The sequence below is a fragment of the Staurois parvus genome, unplaced genomic scaffold, assembly GCF_062004578.1.
Source record: "Staurois parvus isolate SC_StPar_1 unplaced genomic scaffold, SC_StPar_1.0 ptg000189l, whole genome shotgun sequence".
Taxonomy (NCBI): domain Eukaryota; kingdom Metazoa; phylum Chordata; class Amphibia; order Anura; family Ranidae; genus Staurois; species Staurois parvus.
In genome coordinates this window covers 1167121-1184313 of record NW_028317985.1, presented here as the reverse complement: position 1 = coordinate 1184313, position 17193 = coordinate 1167121, and the positions used below count along the sequence as shown (strand labels likewise).

Genomic DNA, 17193 nt, shown 5'->3' with positions numbered 1-17193 from the left:
TTGCCCTGGACTGGAAGGGGGGGAAATTGTCCGGTCTGGAAGTGGTTAAATCCAATGGAGAATCTGTGGCAAGACTTGAAAATTGCTGTTCACAGATGCTCTCCATCCAATCTGACAGAACTTTAAATGTCCCTCTCTAGATGTGCAAAGCTGGTAGAGACATCCCCCAAAAACACTTGCAGCTGGAATTGCAGAGAAAGTTGGTTCTACAAAGTATTGACTCCGGGGGGCTGAATACAAATGCACCCCACACTTTACACAGATTTATTTGTAAACAATATTGACAACCATTTCTCATTTTCCTTTCACTTCACAATTATGTGCCACTTTGTGTTGGTCTATCACATCAAATCCCAATAAAATACATTTACGTTTTTGGTTGTTACATGACAAAATGTGGAAAATTTCAAGGAGGAGGCAGACTTATTCAAGGCACTGTACATGTAATGTTCTGCTATATTTTAAGTTTAAGTGGAGCTCTCCTTTAACTTCCATGTGTTTCCTTTGCAGAAACCGTAGCAGGTCCCTCTCAGAAGAAGCAGCCCCGGAAGCGATCATGGAGAAGGCTGATCTTGCAGATGGTCCTGTTCTTGCTTCTGGTGACTGCGGCCAGTGTTGCGGTATGTCGGTACACTGATCTGCGGACTCAGAGTGTGTGCTCCAATGTGAATACAGTGTACGAGGACACTGTGAGAACTCTGCAGAGCTGCCACTTGGTGGAAAGCGTCCTCAAGTTCCGCTCACAGCAGTGATGACTGAAGATGTTTTTGTGCATACGGAAAAGTGATTGATTGGGGGGAGTATTTTGTACCGAAGGGCATCGCTGCTAAGCATACATTTTAAGAGTGATCTAAGTGCAGTGTGTAAACATCTTTCTGCTCCTATTGGTTTAAAATCCTTCACTTATCACATTTGGGTATCTCATTAGGTTTTGCTCGCTTATCTCAGAATTCACATACATGTTTTTTTTCCAGCCAGCAGGAGCCAGTCCTTTTAAAAGTGATGATGGCGACAAATGGGCCTCCTCCTCATGTGATCACTATGATTGGCTGTCACAGTGGTCACATGATCAGCAGTCCACCCCCCAATGGGGGACCAGGAGCTGTCCATGACGAGTAAGGTCACAATTCTGTTGTAGTTGAGTGAGCGCGATCTCAGCGCAGAACAGTGACACTGTATGCAATTATGTGACAACTAAGTGTCAAAGCCCACATCATAGTGCCACATACTGTATATGCATTGGGATGGTGGAAAGGGTTAAAAGGAAAACAAACTCTCAATCAACATTAACTATTTCTAATCCTTGTACTGCTAGCATTAGTAAATAGATAGGAAGGTATACTATTATTATTATTATACAGGATTTATATGGCGCCAACAGTTTGCTCAACGCTTTACAATATAACGGGAGACAATACAGCAACAATACAGTTCAATACAAGAGGGATAGGAGGGCCCTGATCCTTGGAGCAGTGTTGATTTTTGGATATTATTTTTGACCATAATCATAGGAAATGGAAGAATAAACAGTTGAGGGGCTAGCATTAACCACTTAAGCTCTGGAAGATTTTACCCGTCATGACTAGGCCATTTTTTATTATTCGACACTGCGCTACTTTAACTGGAAACTGCGCGGTCATGCAACACTTGCCCAAATGATATTTAGATCATTTTTTTTTTTTCACAAAAATAGATCCTTCTTTTGGTGATATCTGATCACCACTGGGTTATTTTTTTTATTCTATAAATCTAAAAGACTAAAATTGTTTTTTTTACAAGCGTGTTTTTTTTAATTAAGGAATAGACTGCAAAAACAGCTTAAAGTATAGGATACAATATAAAAAAGGCACATATGTAATAATCCTCAAAATACAATACAATCATGTAAGACATAAAAAGCAAGTAAATGAGCAAGGTAGGCAGAGCAATAGGCTACCAACAGAGGAAAACTATCAATTACATCATGTATATCCATTAGTCAGACACTAGGGGGTTTATTTACTAAAGCTGGAGAGTCCAAAATCAGACTCCCTTCTGCATAGAAACCAATCAGCTTCTAACCTCAGCTTGTTCAATGAAGCTTTGGCAATGAAACCTGGAAGCTGATTGGTTTTTATGCAGAAGGGAGTCTGATTTTGGACTCTCCAACTTTAGTAAATAAACCCCTAAATGTCTGAGTTTTCCAAACATCCCATTTTCTGTCAAATAAGTGCATCCTATGCAGTAATGTATAATGAATATGTTCCATGAGCATCACCGCGTCAACTCTACGTAGAACTGAGGCCAATGGCACTGTAGGCGACTTCCAATGACCCATAGGGATGAGACACAGATGGTGTGAATCGGCCTCATAGCTTTGGTCTGTATTCTCGAGATAGGGGCTCCCAGTAAGCAAATCTGCACAGACAAATGTACCGGGGCATCTGCCACAGCAGAGGCCACTTCAGAAATTTTACGCCACACCAATGAAAGGCTGGGACAGGCCCGAAATAATAGACTGAAAATTTTGAAACAAAAGCCCAAAACCTTTTTTTTTATTTCTGCTCTTAAACATATTTAATAATAATGAAAAAAAAAATTAATAAATTTAGTTAAAAATATATTCTTAAACATATTTAATAATAATAAAAAAAAATTCTTCATAAAAATATATTTGCTACGTCTTTGGTAAAAAGAAAAAAAAATCCCAAAAAGTGTATTAATTGGTTTGCCTGAAATGTATAGCATCTACAATCTATGGTGCATGTGTGTATATATACTAGAATTTTTATTTATTAAGTGTTCCTGCATGGCAGACCACTTCCTGTTATCTCACATATATATTCTTATTATTATAGCCAAATTTACCACCCTAACTCCTCCCACAGTTTTTACACTACATAGACAGTAATATACCGAAACGTGCGGATTGTTCCCGATTGGTGTGCTATTACTTTGTGGAACGTTTCGCCAAATGGTTTACGAAATATCGGCGTTTTTGTGGTGAAATTGGTCCCATAGGAATGAATGGCGGAATGTTCAAAACTAGAGAGGGAGCTGACAAAAGCTAGAGTGTGAGCTGAAAAATCAGAACATGATATCTAAACTGCCATCACTCCCTCATTTTCAAACCCACCTACACAAATCTTATATCAAAACATTCAGCTATCCCCGCTGCCACTAAAAATGTCCACGGCTAAGCCATAGTCCTGATAGTTTTCACAATATGACCATTTGTTTGCAACTCACGCCGCCTATTGACATTCATTGAAACTCCACTCTAGCCACCTCAAATTTGAAGGGCAATTTTTAAACTGCGACTGTGCCTTCATTTTTAATATTTCAGAGACATACTATGCATCAAAATGTAGGTCTGGGTCTTGTGATTCTCACAATATAAAGCTCTTCAGTGTAGGATTTATAAGTTTTAAACTACAACCGTTTGAAGATGGCAACCGCCAGTTAAGTGAGCAAGTTGGAGCAGTTTGTTTTTAACCGCTCTTCTCTGCCCTTGCTGTAGAGTGAGTTGCCATAGAAACCCAGGTGTGTGAGCAGGCAGCAGAGTGACAAGCCACTCCGCCCACTCCAGTTGTAGACTACTGGTGGAGGCAAGAACACTTCGCACATTTTCCCCAGAAATTGTAGCTTTTCTAGTTTATTCTTTTTATACCAGTAATAGCGGAGATCAGCGACTTATAGTGGGGCTGTGATAGTACATTGGGCAGTCTGACATTTTGTGGGAAATGACTAACTGCCACTGACATCAATAGCGACTCTAATACAGTGATTAGTGCAAATAATATACACTGTCTCTGTACTAATGACACTGACTGGGAAGGGGTTATCATCTAGGGGGAGTCAAGGGGTTAATTGTGTGCCTAACAATGTATAATGTTTGCTGCTTTATATTACAGATTATTTGTTTCTTTTCCCTGCTTTGCAGGGAAAACAAACCAAGTGATCATTCCCTCTGTATAGAGGCCCGTGTTTATTAATCATTGGCGGGATCTACTCACAAACTCAAATCAGAGGGGAGTAGGCGGGTGGACCAGACGCAATGTACAGGTACGTCGCTGTGCCTGTGGGAGCCTCCCGCTGCTGTATATGTACTATGGTGGGCCGGCAAGCAGTTAAAGTGATCCTGTTGTTTAGCTCTGCCCATCAAAAATCAGGTTCACTTCAAACCGAAAATACAAATTCAAAACAGAAAATAGAAACTTCTGTACATACCAGGAAGGAAATATGATGTAAATCGTGAATTGGGGCCTGGCAATGATATTTACACACTGCGCTGATGCTCACCCCTCTATGCTAGAGCCTGCTATGTGATGTTTTATTTTTTTGTTTTTTAATAAATTAAGAAGGTTAAAAATTGCCTCCTAAATGCATTACCGTTTTGTATTTAAAATGTGGTATTACTGACGACGCTGTCAACGTCTGCATTTATTTTTCCGTTTGCCATTAAAAGGAAGGGTTGTTGTAAAAAAAAAAGTTGGCCTGGTACATTTCTATGGCCTTTTCATGTAAGAGAGAATAGAATCGCCACACTACGTTTAGAATGAGCCACTATATTTTTATAAGGACTGTATTGTGCTCGCTTTCTATCTAAAGAAATGGAATAAAACTGCCACTTGAAGTTGTGCATTCCTTGTCACTCTACAACTCAGGTTCTACAAATAATTTCACCAGCCAGTTGCTGGATTCCTGGAAATGAGCTGCTTTTGGATCGCTTTGCCAGTAACTGTGATGTAACGGTGTAACGTTTCTATGTAAGATACAATAAAAGTTGCCTTTTGATTGGTAGCTGTACCAAAAGAACAAATGATAAAGAAAACATTCTCTTGTTGATTGTGTCGTGTCTTTCATTTTTTGCTCGCAGATTTTCCTTTACTCAACACTCTTCTTTACAGCGCTGCTAAAACCTTGTTTCCTCAGTTGCAACTTGCTGGCCATCCTCAGCCTGGCTTTTGAAATTCCACATCTGGACCCTGCTGGACTGGACGTTGTGAGGATAGCCTGGAAGCGACCTTCACAAACTGGGTTCCATGAACAGTGCTTTCAAGACATTGTTCTATTAAAAGTTAGCTGCAGATCCTGAGTTGCTGGCATTGCCTTGGTGCTTACCCTGACGATTCACTGTGAGCAGGCTGGTCACGTTAAGAACTGGTAGCTACCTCATTTACTTTAGGTCCCTGCCCTCCTTAAAATTTCTGTTTCACCCTTCCACTGCTTCGGGTTTTAAAGCTGTGGGACTGAACGCTGGTGTAATTTGCTGGATGGAGGTGTCACATGCGCCATCCATATGCTCTTTCCTACTATACAGAGCCCCGTGGGTTTTCCTGCTTGCAAGAGCCCCATGAGGCCCTGACCTTTGTTCCATTTCTGCTGCCTGCCTACTGTGACTTTGGTCATCCTGGCACCCAGGAAGTCTTTAACCTTTGGGTTATACTGCTGCCTACAAGAGGATTGGACACTAGCAAAAAAAGCCAGCCCAGGATAACCCCTTCCACTTCTAGCATGTCCCAGTTGGTGGCACCTGTCCCTCAATGGACTCCAGTAAAAGAATTTTGTGTTGAGTACAAATATCCTATTTTCTTTCTTGTCCATTGAGGGACACAGGACGTCTTTAACTTTTTGGGTTATACTGCTGCCTACAAGAGGATTGGACACTAGCAAAAAAAAAAAAAGCCAGTCCAGGATAACCCCTTCCACTTCTAGCCTGTCCCAGTTGGTGGCACCTGTGTCCCTCAATGGGCTTTAATAAAAGGATTTTGTTTTGAGTACATATATCCTATGTTCTTTCTTGTCTGTTGAGGAACATAGGAAGTCTTTAACCTTCAAGATATCCAAAGGCAGCCCCACTGAGGGGTGGGCAGCTCAGCAAAACAAATGCTAACAGTTCCAAGAACACAACAGAGAACTGGAGAAAGATCCACCTGGAAGAAATTCACTCTCTCAATCAACATTGACTATTTTTAATCCTGATGCTGCTAGCATTAGCAAATAGATAGGAAAGTACCGCTACATTGCTCAAAAAAATGAAAGGAACACTTTTTAATCAGAGCATAGCATCAAGTCAATGAAACTCCTGGGATATTTATCTGGTCCGTTAACTAGCAGAGGGGGTTGTTAATCAGTTTCAGCTGCTTTGGTGTTGATGACATTAACAACAGGTACACTAGCTGAGCAACAATGAGACAACCCCCAAAACAGGAATGGTTTTTCAGGTGGAGGCCACTGACAGTTTTTTCCCCTACTCATCTTTTCTGACTGTTTTTCACTAGTTTTGGCTAGGGTCGGTGTCGCTACTGGTAGCATGAGGCGATAGCTGGATCCTACAGAGGTTGCACACGCAGTCCAACTCCTCCAGGATGGCACATCAATATGTGCCATTGCCAGAAGGTTTGCTGTGTCTCCCAGCACAGTCTCAAGAGCATGGAGGAGATTCCAGGAGACAGGCAATTACTCTAGGAGAGCTGGACAACCGTAGAAGGTCCTTAACCCATCAGCAGGACTGGTATCTGCTCCTTTGTGCAAGGAACAGGATGAGCACTGCCAGAGCCCTACAAAATGACCTCCAGCAGGCCAGTTATTAATGTCTCTTACCAATCAGAAACAGACTTCATGAGGGTGGCCTGAGGGCTCAACGTCCTCTAGTGGGCTCTGTGCTCACTGCCCGGCACCATAGAGTTCGATTGGCATTTGTCATTGAACACCAGAATTGGCAGGTCTGCCACTGGCACCCTGTGCTTTTCACAGATGAGAGCAGGTTCACCCTAATCACATGTGACAGACGTGAAAGGGTCTGGAGAAGCCGTGGAGAACGTTCTGCTGCATGACTGTTTTGGCCGTGGACCAGTGATGGTCTGTGGAGGGACACACAGACCTCTACAGGCTAGACAATGGCACCCGACTGCCATTAGGTATCGGGATAAAATCCTTGGACCCATTGTCAGACCCTACGCTGGTGCAGTGGGTCCTGGGTTCATCCTGGTGCAGGACAATGCCCGGTCTTATGTGGCGAGAGTATGCATGCAGTTCCTGGTGGAAGAAGGAATTGATACCTTTGAATGGCTCCCACCCTCACCAGACCTAAATCCAACAGAACACCTCTGGGGGAGCATGCTTTGGTCCATGTGACACCGCCAGGGTGCACCTCAGACTGTCTAGGAGCTCAGTGATGCTCTGGTCCAGATCTGGTAGAAAATACCCCAGGACACCATCCGGCGGTTCATTAGGAGCCTCCCCCGACGTTGTCAGGCACACATACAAATACGTGGGGGCCATACAAACTACTGAGTGCCATGCTGAGTTGCTGCAATGACATTTCAGCAAAATGGACTAGCCTGTTGCATCATTTTTTCACTTTGGTATTTGGGGTGTCTTAATTCAGTCCTCTGTAGGTTGATAATTTTCATTTCCATCAAACAATGGGGCATCCTTACCTTCTTAACACATTACCCAGTCCATATCCGTATAGATAGCCAGCATGAGATTTTTCCCCATTGAGAGCTGATGTGTTTTTAAAGTATTCTTTAATTTTTTTGAGCAGTATATATATTTACTAAAACCATTTGTTTTATGTTTCTCCAGTTACTTCCTGCTTTCTTGCATAGGCAAATTATGTCATACATCCCAGGAGTCTTCTGGAAGGGAGGAGGGATTTTCTAATCTAAAGCACACCCTCCTGCCTGCACTAAAAGCAGATGGATTCCAAAAAATAAATTCTATATGAATCGTTTGCCCTTACTTACGATGGCCACGGCCAGAAATGCTGGGGAGGTGTTTTTCAAAGTGATATCTCAGCAAAATAAAGCATGGAGACATGGGTGGATGGGGTAAATTTGCTTTAAATATTAAAAATGAATTGAACTGCATTTTTGATTTGTAGTGCTCAAATGCAGTGTAGTTCTGCTTTAGAGAACCTGTAAAATTAATAGCAGGCAAAACCTGACTCTTGGTAGTGCTGAAAGCCAGATGCTCATCCAGACCCAGCTCCAGGAAGGAGAGAATTCAGCCCACAGAGAAACTCCTGGGTCCCAAAACTCAGATCGAGTAAAGTATGCCATCCATGAGTTTGGAGTGGAGGAACTTGAATGGCCTACACAAAGCCCTGACCACATCCACTATTAGTACCAGACATTTCAATTGCTGTTTTGGCTGAATGGGCACAAATTCCAACAGACATTCCCCCAAAATCCTGGAATTGTGGATAGCCTTCTTAGAAGATTGGAGGCTCACAGTGGTGTGGTGGTCAGGTGTCCACAGTCTTTTGGACATGTAATGAAATGCTTTATGTCAAACGTCTTTCAAGTACTTGATAAGGTAATGCAATGGAATCTGAGCTGTGCTTAATAGAGGTAAAAATCAACATAGCAAATCTGCCCGCTTTGCTTGGGTAGACAAAAGAGAAGTTATTTTTGTGATGTTTACCGTCATAGCTATCAAAATTATCTGTTGAGCAAAAATGCACTGTACACCAAATATAGCTTTAATTACATTGGTCTGACACATACTGTACATTTCTGGAGTTCCCAGCTGGCTATACATATATACAAAGATATTACAACAGATAAAATAAAAAATATTCCACAAAACACACTTGGTTACATATGAAATTGACGGTAAATATTTGATACAATAATCAGTTTGAGCCAGCTTGAACCAAGGCAAACATGTATGTGCCATACCCATGGGATCTCAGTGGAAGCTGGAAATCACTGTAGTAGTCACCGCTACTCCAGTGATCTCCACTAGCTTCTGAGTCCTTGGGCCGAGCAAGCAAGCTCCTGTTTTCACAATACTCTGCTGCTTTGTGATCACACTAGCTCAGCGCACATGCAACTCGGAGACCACTTTGAGAAAATGCAAACCATTCTCCAATTTGACATGGTGGAGGGACAGGGCAGTGATGTCCTGATCTCCACCTCATTCATCAGAGAACACTTTGCATTTTACAACCAGAAGGGCAGCCTTCCAGCTTTCATGGGGATCCCACAGGCATGGCACATACATTTTTACGTTGGTTCAAGCTGGACCAATATAACTATCTAAAAGATATCATACGTGGAATTCAGCAATAAAGTAGAACTACAGGCAACACGTTTTTTCCCATTTTGAATAGAGTAAGGGAGGGAGGTCCCTGTAAGGTTTATTTTTTGCCATCTTTTTAGATTTATCTTCACTTCCGGTCCCATAGCCAAACAGGAAGTGAGAAGAAATTCCTGCAAATGTACAGAATTTCTTGAGGACTCCCAGGCCACCAGAATCAGTGTCCCCATTGGAATATTTCCCCTCTATTACTTTTCTGGGGACAACCCAAACCTTTAGATTTTCCTTTACTTTCACTAATAATAATTAATAATATTTATTATTATTAATAATAATTATTATTAATAATTAATAATAATGGTAAAAAGGACAAATAAAGAGGATGGATCTCCCTAACAGGGTCGGCAATAAAAACAGACAGGGGTGCTAATCCCTGTTAACTTTATGAAAAACGAAAAGAAAGTTCTACTTTAAAAATGATAACATTTGACCAGTCTTCTTGGACAACAATGCATTTCATCTTGTCGGTTTTGCCCTGCAGCCATTGCCATCCAACACTAATAACATCAAACAGCAAAAGGTATTTCAACCGAAAAAGCAAACCAGTGCCACTCTTCTCACCTGTAACCAGATGTATCATCACACCACTGGTGTAACAAATAATAACCCCTGAGGATGAACAGGATTAAAAACAAAGAAAATGCAGCGCTAATCTATAACAACAAATAATCATAAAGTCCAAATAATCAAAATAGGTTTTGTGATAAATTGTACAAAGAGGAGTTTGGCACCGTCCACCATCACCAAGCCACCCAAATGAATAAGCCCCTTACCGGACGTTCTGACCGAAACACACCGGTCAATATACGCAGCCCAAAAGAGGGATCAATAGTGCAGATGATGAAGCTGACAATCCTCCCAAGGATAAGATTCTCTCTTCCTCTTATGAAATCCTCAAAAACCCAGAAAAAGGACTCCCATCCAGTAATCAAAGAATATAAAAAGAAAACCACTCATAGTGTAGTATTTTGATATTATTACAAACCAATTTAATACAAGTTCCACGTACATCAATATGAATGGTTACCAGCATTAAACAAGTTTCCAACCAGAAAGATGGCCGCCATCCCTCCAGAATGCAGTGACGTCACACGCTGAAGCTCCAGCGGGGGAGCTTCAGCGTGTGTGGCACCAAACTACTCTTTGTGCAGTTTATCCAAACCTATTTTGATTATTTCGACTTTATGATTATGTTTTGTGTTATAGATTAGCACTGCATTTTCTTTGTATTTAATTTGTATCTTGCCTTTTATATTTTATTTCAAGTTTGTATTTTGTGTATTTATCCAAGCGCAGGTTTGATTTTTTTCTATTTTATTGATGAACAGGATTGTTTGAAAGTGTTGGGATGGAGGGACCACTGCTGACAGAAGAGTGCTATTGCCATAGATATCAATAGTTCACCAGTTCGCTGAGTAACTGGCATCCACCAAGGGGGAACCTGCATGATATTCTGCCTGCATATGTGAGCTTGGTACAATGTCGTAATAAATATATAGTGATTGCTACACTAGAGGAAGTGCCACTTTTAGCCAATGGTAATCACATTTGATATCTTGCAGTCACGTGATCCACGCAGTGTTCCATGAAAAGGTTCAGCTCCTGGATACAAAGTGCTGAATGTGCCATGAAGGAAGATGCGAGGTGACCAGAATAGTATTCAGAGTTCCAATATCTATGTGGTCTGTTGGATGCCTGACCACCCCTGAGAAGACATTGGTCACAGGTAACTGTTACCTTCAGGAGCAAGAGTAGTGCACCTGCGTGTGTATGGCAAAGGAGTTAACATTCCATGTTCTACTTTGAAAATCAATTATATTTTAGCAATGTAATATAGCTAACAATGAAATGATCAGCTGACACAGATAACTGCACAGTGCTCTTTTCCTTATTAAAGTGGAACTCCACCCTAAAGGTGAAGTTTCGCATTAAGGACTGCTCCCCCGCTCCCCATTAAGGATTGGCACATTTGGGGGGTGAGAGCGGGACCTGGTCTGATTGCCTAGGCGATTGGAAACGGAAGGTGTCCTCCCTGTAGTCTTTTGGGACACGTGACAGGTCCCAGAAGACTACAGGAGCATTCATGAAGCGCAGCGCTACTCACGCATGCGCAGTGGGTACCCGGCTGTGAAGCCGCAAGCTAGCACAGCCGGGTGCCCACACTGAAGATGCCGGCCTCCGGGAATACAAGACGGCCGGTGAAACGGGCTGTGGAGGACAGGTAAGTGGCTATTTTTTAAAAGTCAGTAGCTACAGTTTTTGTAGTTACTGACTTTTATTTTTTGACAGGGTGAGTGGAAGTCCGCTTTAAGTGGTTGCAAACCCTTACATGTACCCAGTGAAGTGACTAACCTCAGGTGATAGACAGAGATAAAACAAATCCCCCTACATAAGTTGTACCTGTTTATCTGCAGTGTTCTCTTCTCTACATCTATTGAAAGTCCAGAATGCATACAGCTTGTCAGAGAGTTGAAAGAAAAAAAAAAAGGGGGAAGGCAAGCTGAAGTTACACTCTGCAGAGTTCAGGGAGCTGACTGGAGGAAGAGACACATCACCCTCCACACAGCTCACAAGAACAGAGCTGAGGCTGTCAATCTGCTGGAGGTCCCTCCCCTGTCACCATTTTTCTATTGGTGTCAGGAAAACTTATCAGAAGTGACTTGATGCTGATCAGGGGCGGACTGACCATTTGGAAACTCGGGCACTGCCTAAGGGCCCGGGATCAGTAGGGGGCCCCATGAGATGCCCCTGGTACCTTTTTCATAGGCTTTTTTGAGTTTGGGCAAGGACACAGGGGCCCCATGATCCCCTATTGCCCAGGGGCCCCATGAGTTGTCAGTCCGCCCCTGATGCTGATAGTAAAAGAATGAAGTAGCAGACGGACATTACTCCTAATTGAGACAAGTACACACAATAGAGGGATATGCTTTGTTCATACAGTATTTCATGTCTGAGGTTTACAACCACTTTAAATAAAGCTCACTGAAGAAATATAAACACCAAAGAGCACAGTAAGCGGTGATCTGAGCCGGAAGTTCAAACCCCCCCCCCCCAATCCTCTGGGACACTTCACAGGTTCCAGAAGACTGCGGCCTATTCACAAAGCGAATGCGCAGTAGAAAACCGCTGTGAAGTCGCAGGGTTTCACTTCCGGTTTCCCTTACTAAAGATGCCGACACCAGCAGCCAAAGCCGACATAAGAATTGGCTCCAGTGCGGACATCGATGGATCCCTGGACAGCTAACTGTCCTTATATTAAAAGTCAGCAGCTACAGTATTTGTAGCTTCTGACTTTTAATTTTTTTGGGAGGGAGCCCAGAGCTTCACTTCAACACATCAATATGGAATTGCGATTATTTTTTGAAATCATAAATCAAGTGACAACTCCGGCTGTGAGTTTGTAAACTGCAGATAGATCCGTTTGGATAATTCCGGGCCAACGCGACGGGACGTAGACGTGACGCCTTCTCCTCGCCGCACAAGGATATCGCTCAAGAGGCCATGTCGCTCTGCGTTGGTCTGACAGTGGCGATAGGCCTGGAAGAGAGGTACACAAAAGTCAGTACACAAGCAGGACTTATGCAGGCCATACATGGGTCGAATTCCGAAGGATTTTTCGTCCGAAAATCAAAAACGTTGTTCGCTCTGTAATCCGATGGTGCCATCAATGATTTAGAAAAATTGGCCGACCAAGTCATAAAGTTCACCCCATATAACAGGTGAAAATTCTGTTCCTTCCAGGTCACGGCTCATGCGCATATTCTTTTCGGAAACCAATCGTACGATTTGATCATCATTGAGTTGAAAATTGGTTGTTTTTCACAAATTTTCCAACATGCCCAATCATCGAAAAGGGGAGGAACCATGAAAATTGGCCGGTGCCATTGACCCACTAACAGAGCGAAAATTGGGCGATTATTCTTAGGTCCAATTTTCAGATGAAAAATCGGTCAAATTTTGACCCATGTATGGCCGGCAGTATTCACAGGCAAATTCTTCCATTACACATTGTATGCCTGTGACATATTTGCTGGCTGCCTGCACTGCCATTCAGTTGATTTCAGGTAGATGTACACCCTAAGAGCTCGTTCACACTTGACTTATATCTAACTTTTGCCAAACGCCCCCATAGCATTTGACAGGCGTTAGGGAAGCGTTTTTAACGCTCCTCAAATGCCCTATGCGCGGTTTTGAGACGTTTGATAGGCATTTGCCAAGCTTTAAAACTGCATCACAAACGCCTATAATGAAGTGGGGCAGCACAGTGGCTAAATGGTTAGCACTTCCGCCCTGCAGTACTAGGTTCGCTGGTTCGAATCCCAACCCTGGCACCACCTGCCTGGAGTTTGCATGTTCTCCCTGTGACTGTGTGGGTTTCCTCCGGGTGCTCTGGTTTCCTCCCACACTCCAAAGACATGCTGGTAGGTGAATTGGCTCCTGTCTAAATTGTCCCTAGTATGTGTATGTATGAATGTGAGTTAGCGACCTTAGATTGTACGCCCCTTGAGGGTTAGAGACGGATGTGAATGTACAATATATATGTAAAGCGCTGTGTAAATTGGCGGCGATATAGAAGTACCTGAAATAAATAATAATAATAATAATAATAGGTGTTTGCCAAGCTTTAAAACCGCACCACAAACACCAATAATGAAGTTAAATGGTATTAACGCCCCGAAAACGCCTGCCAGATGTTTGCAGAGCGGTACCATAGACTTTAACGGGAGGCTTCAACTCCTCCTGACTCGACACGAGGCGCCAGTTTTGCTGCGACGCAACGCTAACGCTTCAGTGTGAACAGCACTGTGTGCTGCCATGTGCAGAATTTTCATATCTCTTTGAGAAGTGTTGAAAACGCTGCTGACAAAGCTAGTGTGAACAAAGCCTAACTAAACGACATTTACTTTGCGGAAGCAATTTAAAAACATTTTCATCCTTTTTTCACTCTCAGTGACGCTGATTTCCTGCAGTCTCTTTGCAACCACTTGCCCTCTACATGCACTCTAGTGATGGCTGCATGGCATTTCTCTAGAGTTTCCTTACTGTGACAATTTATAGTCTCCAATGGAATCCTGTGAGAGTGTGATAGCACAGTAACATAACTGGGAGACAAGAAAAGAGTGTTATCGACCTAGATCAGGAAGTGCCTGAGCGAACGCCTTCTGGCAGGATCACCAGGTACATTTTTTAAAGCTGAACTCCAGGCGGACATACAAGATTTGTGGCGGGGCAGGGTGAACTCACCTTTATCAGTAACTGCGGGGAGGGATAGGCGGCCACCACTGCACTGGCAACTTCCACACTGACTCTGTTGAACTGTTGAATCTGCCTTTTCCACACTTCCAGCAGACCTTTTCCACATTTCTCTACACGCACCCCCCCTGCCCAATCACCATCCAGGTAGAAGGAGAAAGAGGTGTTATCGCGCTGCCTCCTAAAAGAAACAGATATGTCAGCAAATGTATAGTATCAGTAATAATAAACGGAGTAAGTGAGCGCTATAGAAAATGCAATGTCAAATTCATCAGCGACTATGCACCAAAAGGCACCATATAAGACCTTCAAACAAAGCTAAAGAAAAAGAAAGGGGTGCAGCGCTTAAAAAATCCACAGATACTATCGTAATAAACATAAACACCATATACTAGAACCAATGATTAATAAAAATTGCAGTGACAATGTGCAAATACATAAGCCACTAGAAAGGTGGCTAATCTTGTGAAGGAGGTGTGAAACTTATTATAATAAACAGTCCAAAATGAGAGTGCCGATAGGATCTCAGATGATCTTCAAATGTCCAGTAACTGGAACCGTGGAAAGGGTGATAATTAATGTGAAGATTGCGCACTCACCAGATACGCAATTTCAATGCGCACATTGTAATCAAAAACCTCAGAACATCCGATATCCTCAGATTGGTGTGGTCAGGATCTGGTCAAGTATAACTCACTGCCTCATGGTGCTGTCACGTTCAGGAAAGACCGCTCTGTAAATGTAGCCGGCTCCAGTGGGAGCTCAAAGAAACAGAGAAGGCCAATAGTGCAGTATCTTTTGAGGATGTTTATTTAAAATAAGGCAAAGAGACCCATAACAGGAGTATAAAACAATACTGACCAAATGATACCAAAATGGCCGCGGGGGGCCCTTGTGGTGCCGGCGGTATAGCGTCACACCCGCTGTGGCTCTGCCCTGACGCGTTTCGAGCGACTGCTCGTAGTCATAGAGGTTCAGCTTACAGCCATTTTGGTATCATTTGGTCATTTTTTTTTTATTCTCCTGTTATGGGTCTCTCTGCCTTATTTTGAATAAACATCCTCAAAAGATACTGCACTATTGACCTTCTCTGTTTCTTTGAGCTCCCACTGGAGCCGGCTACATTTACAGAGCGGTCTTTCCTGAACGTGACAGCACCATGAGGCAGTGAGTTATACTTGACCAGATCCTGACCACACCAATCTGAGGATATCAGATGTTCTGAGGTTTTTGATTACAATATGCGCATTGAAATTGCGTATCTGGTGAGTGCGCAATCTTCACATTAATTATCACCCTTTCCACGGTTCCAGTTACTGAACATTTGAAGATCATCTGAGATCCTATCGGCACTCTCATTTTGAACTGTTTATTATAATAAGTTTGACACCTCCTTCACAAGATTAGCCACCTTTCTAGTGGCTTATGTATTTCCACATTGTCACTGCAATTTTTATTAATCATTGGTTCTAGTAAATGTATAGTATCACTGGTACAATCTATGCTGGAGGGTGCAAAATATACCTGGACCTCTATTAGAAAACGGTGGCAGTGCAGGGGCGGGTTGCCGTTCATAAACAGCGCCCGCCATTTTGGATTGTGCTCGCTCCCTGGGAGTGTGCAGCACCACGATCCGGTGCCCAACACCGATCGCTGTACGGGACTTCTATGTGAGGTCCCAATCATGTGATCACTGATTGGCCAATCAGAGATCACATGAAGAGTAGTAAGCAAGATGTCACTTCTGACATCATTGCTTACTATGTGTGAAATCTGTGAATGATCACAGAGGTCACATGGTACAAGGCTATTCACAACTGCCTTGTACCATGTGACAAGCTGTGACCAATCACAGCTCACTCAGTATTTCTCAATGGCTGCAAGAATGCAGCCAGAGAGAAAAAGAAATGATTGCTTTTGCAGCCTTTATGGGTGTAAAAGCATTCAACGTCACTATGGTGAAACTGTACTGCTAGGGTGACAGTATGTAAAAAAACAAACAATAATATAAAAAAAAAAATAAAAAGTTAAAAAAATGGTTTTAAAAAATTATAATTTTTGGTTATAAACTAATTTGGGTTATTTTTTTTTACTAAAACTTTTTTTTCAAAATTTTTGGACTTTTTCATTTATATAGCAAAACAAATAAAAATCCCAGTGGTGAATAAATATCACCAAAATAAAGTTTTATCTGTCTCAAAAAAATTCATATGGGTACAGTGTTACATGACCGCGCAATTGTCATTCATAGTGTGATAGCGCTGAAAGCTGAAAATTGGCCTGGAAAGGAAGGGGGTAAAAATGTCCGGACATGAAGTGGTTAAACACCCTCGCACCCCTGTAAGCCCATGTCACACAGATAAGGGCACACTCCTTCCTCACCCCATTATTTACCCAGCACTGCAACATGGGAGGAAGGGGAGTTGCATGCTCCTCATAACCAGAAGTATCAGGTATTTGCTTCCCAATCACTCCATTCAGCTTCCTGAAAGAGGAGATGAGAATGTGCAGGGGTGGGAAAGGAGGTGGAAATTTAAGAAAATGTGTTTCTCTTCCCATTAGGGATGCATAGATACCACTACCGGTACCGATACCTAGTATTTTCAGGAATACTCATGAAAATGCTCCCGATACCTGCAACCAATTAAAAGCTGTCTAGCCCATACTGTGATCCCTGCGCTGAGAGGAGAGAAAGCCACGAGGATTCCATATCCCCAGCTTTTCCTTCTGTGACAGCATGGGATCAGTGCAGGGAGGTTTCCCCACACCACTCCTGTGTGAACTCGGGCTATGACAAGCCTGGGTTCACACAGGAGCAGTGGGGAAACCGCATGTGATTTGGACAGGAAT

At 42.7% G+C, this 17193-nt stretch overlaps 2 protein-coding genes across 2 annotated transcripts in view; one reads left to right on the top strand and one right to left on the bottom strand.

Annotated features, from left to right (window-relative positions):
- The window catches only part of LRRC59 (leucine rich repeat containing 59), a 37901-nt gene extending 33076 nt beyond the window's left edge, over positions 1 to 4825 (top strand). Inside the window, exon 8 of the mRNA XM_089677608.1 lies at positions 511 to 4825. Coding sequence (XP_089533734.1) covers positions 511 to 752 — 242 coding nt within the window. The 3' untranslated portion in view covers positions 753 to 4825. The remainder of the gene's footprint in view (positions 1 to 510) is intronic.
- Positions 4826 to 8447: 3622 nt separating this feature from the next.
- The window catches only part of EME1 (essential meiotic structure-specific endonuclease 1), a 22124-nt gene continuing 13378 nt past the window's right edge, over positions 8448 to 17193 (bottom strand). The window contains exons 7-8 of the mRNA XM_089677605.1: positions 14335 to 14524; positions 8448 to 12627 (exon numbers count right to left, since the gene is read on the bottom strand). Coding sequence (XP_089533731.1) covers positions 12457 to 12627; positions 14335 to 14524 — 361 coding nt within the window. The 3' untranslated portion in view covers positions 8448 to 12456. The remainder of the gene's footprint in view (positions 12628 to 14334; positions 14525 to 17193) is intronic.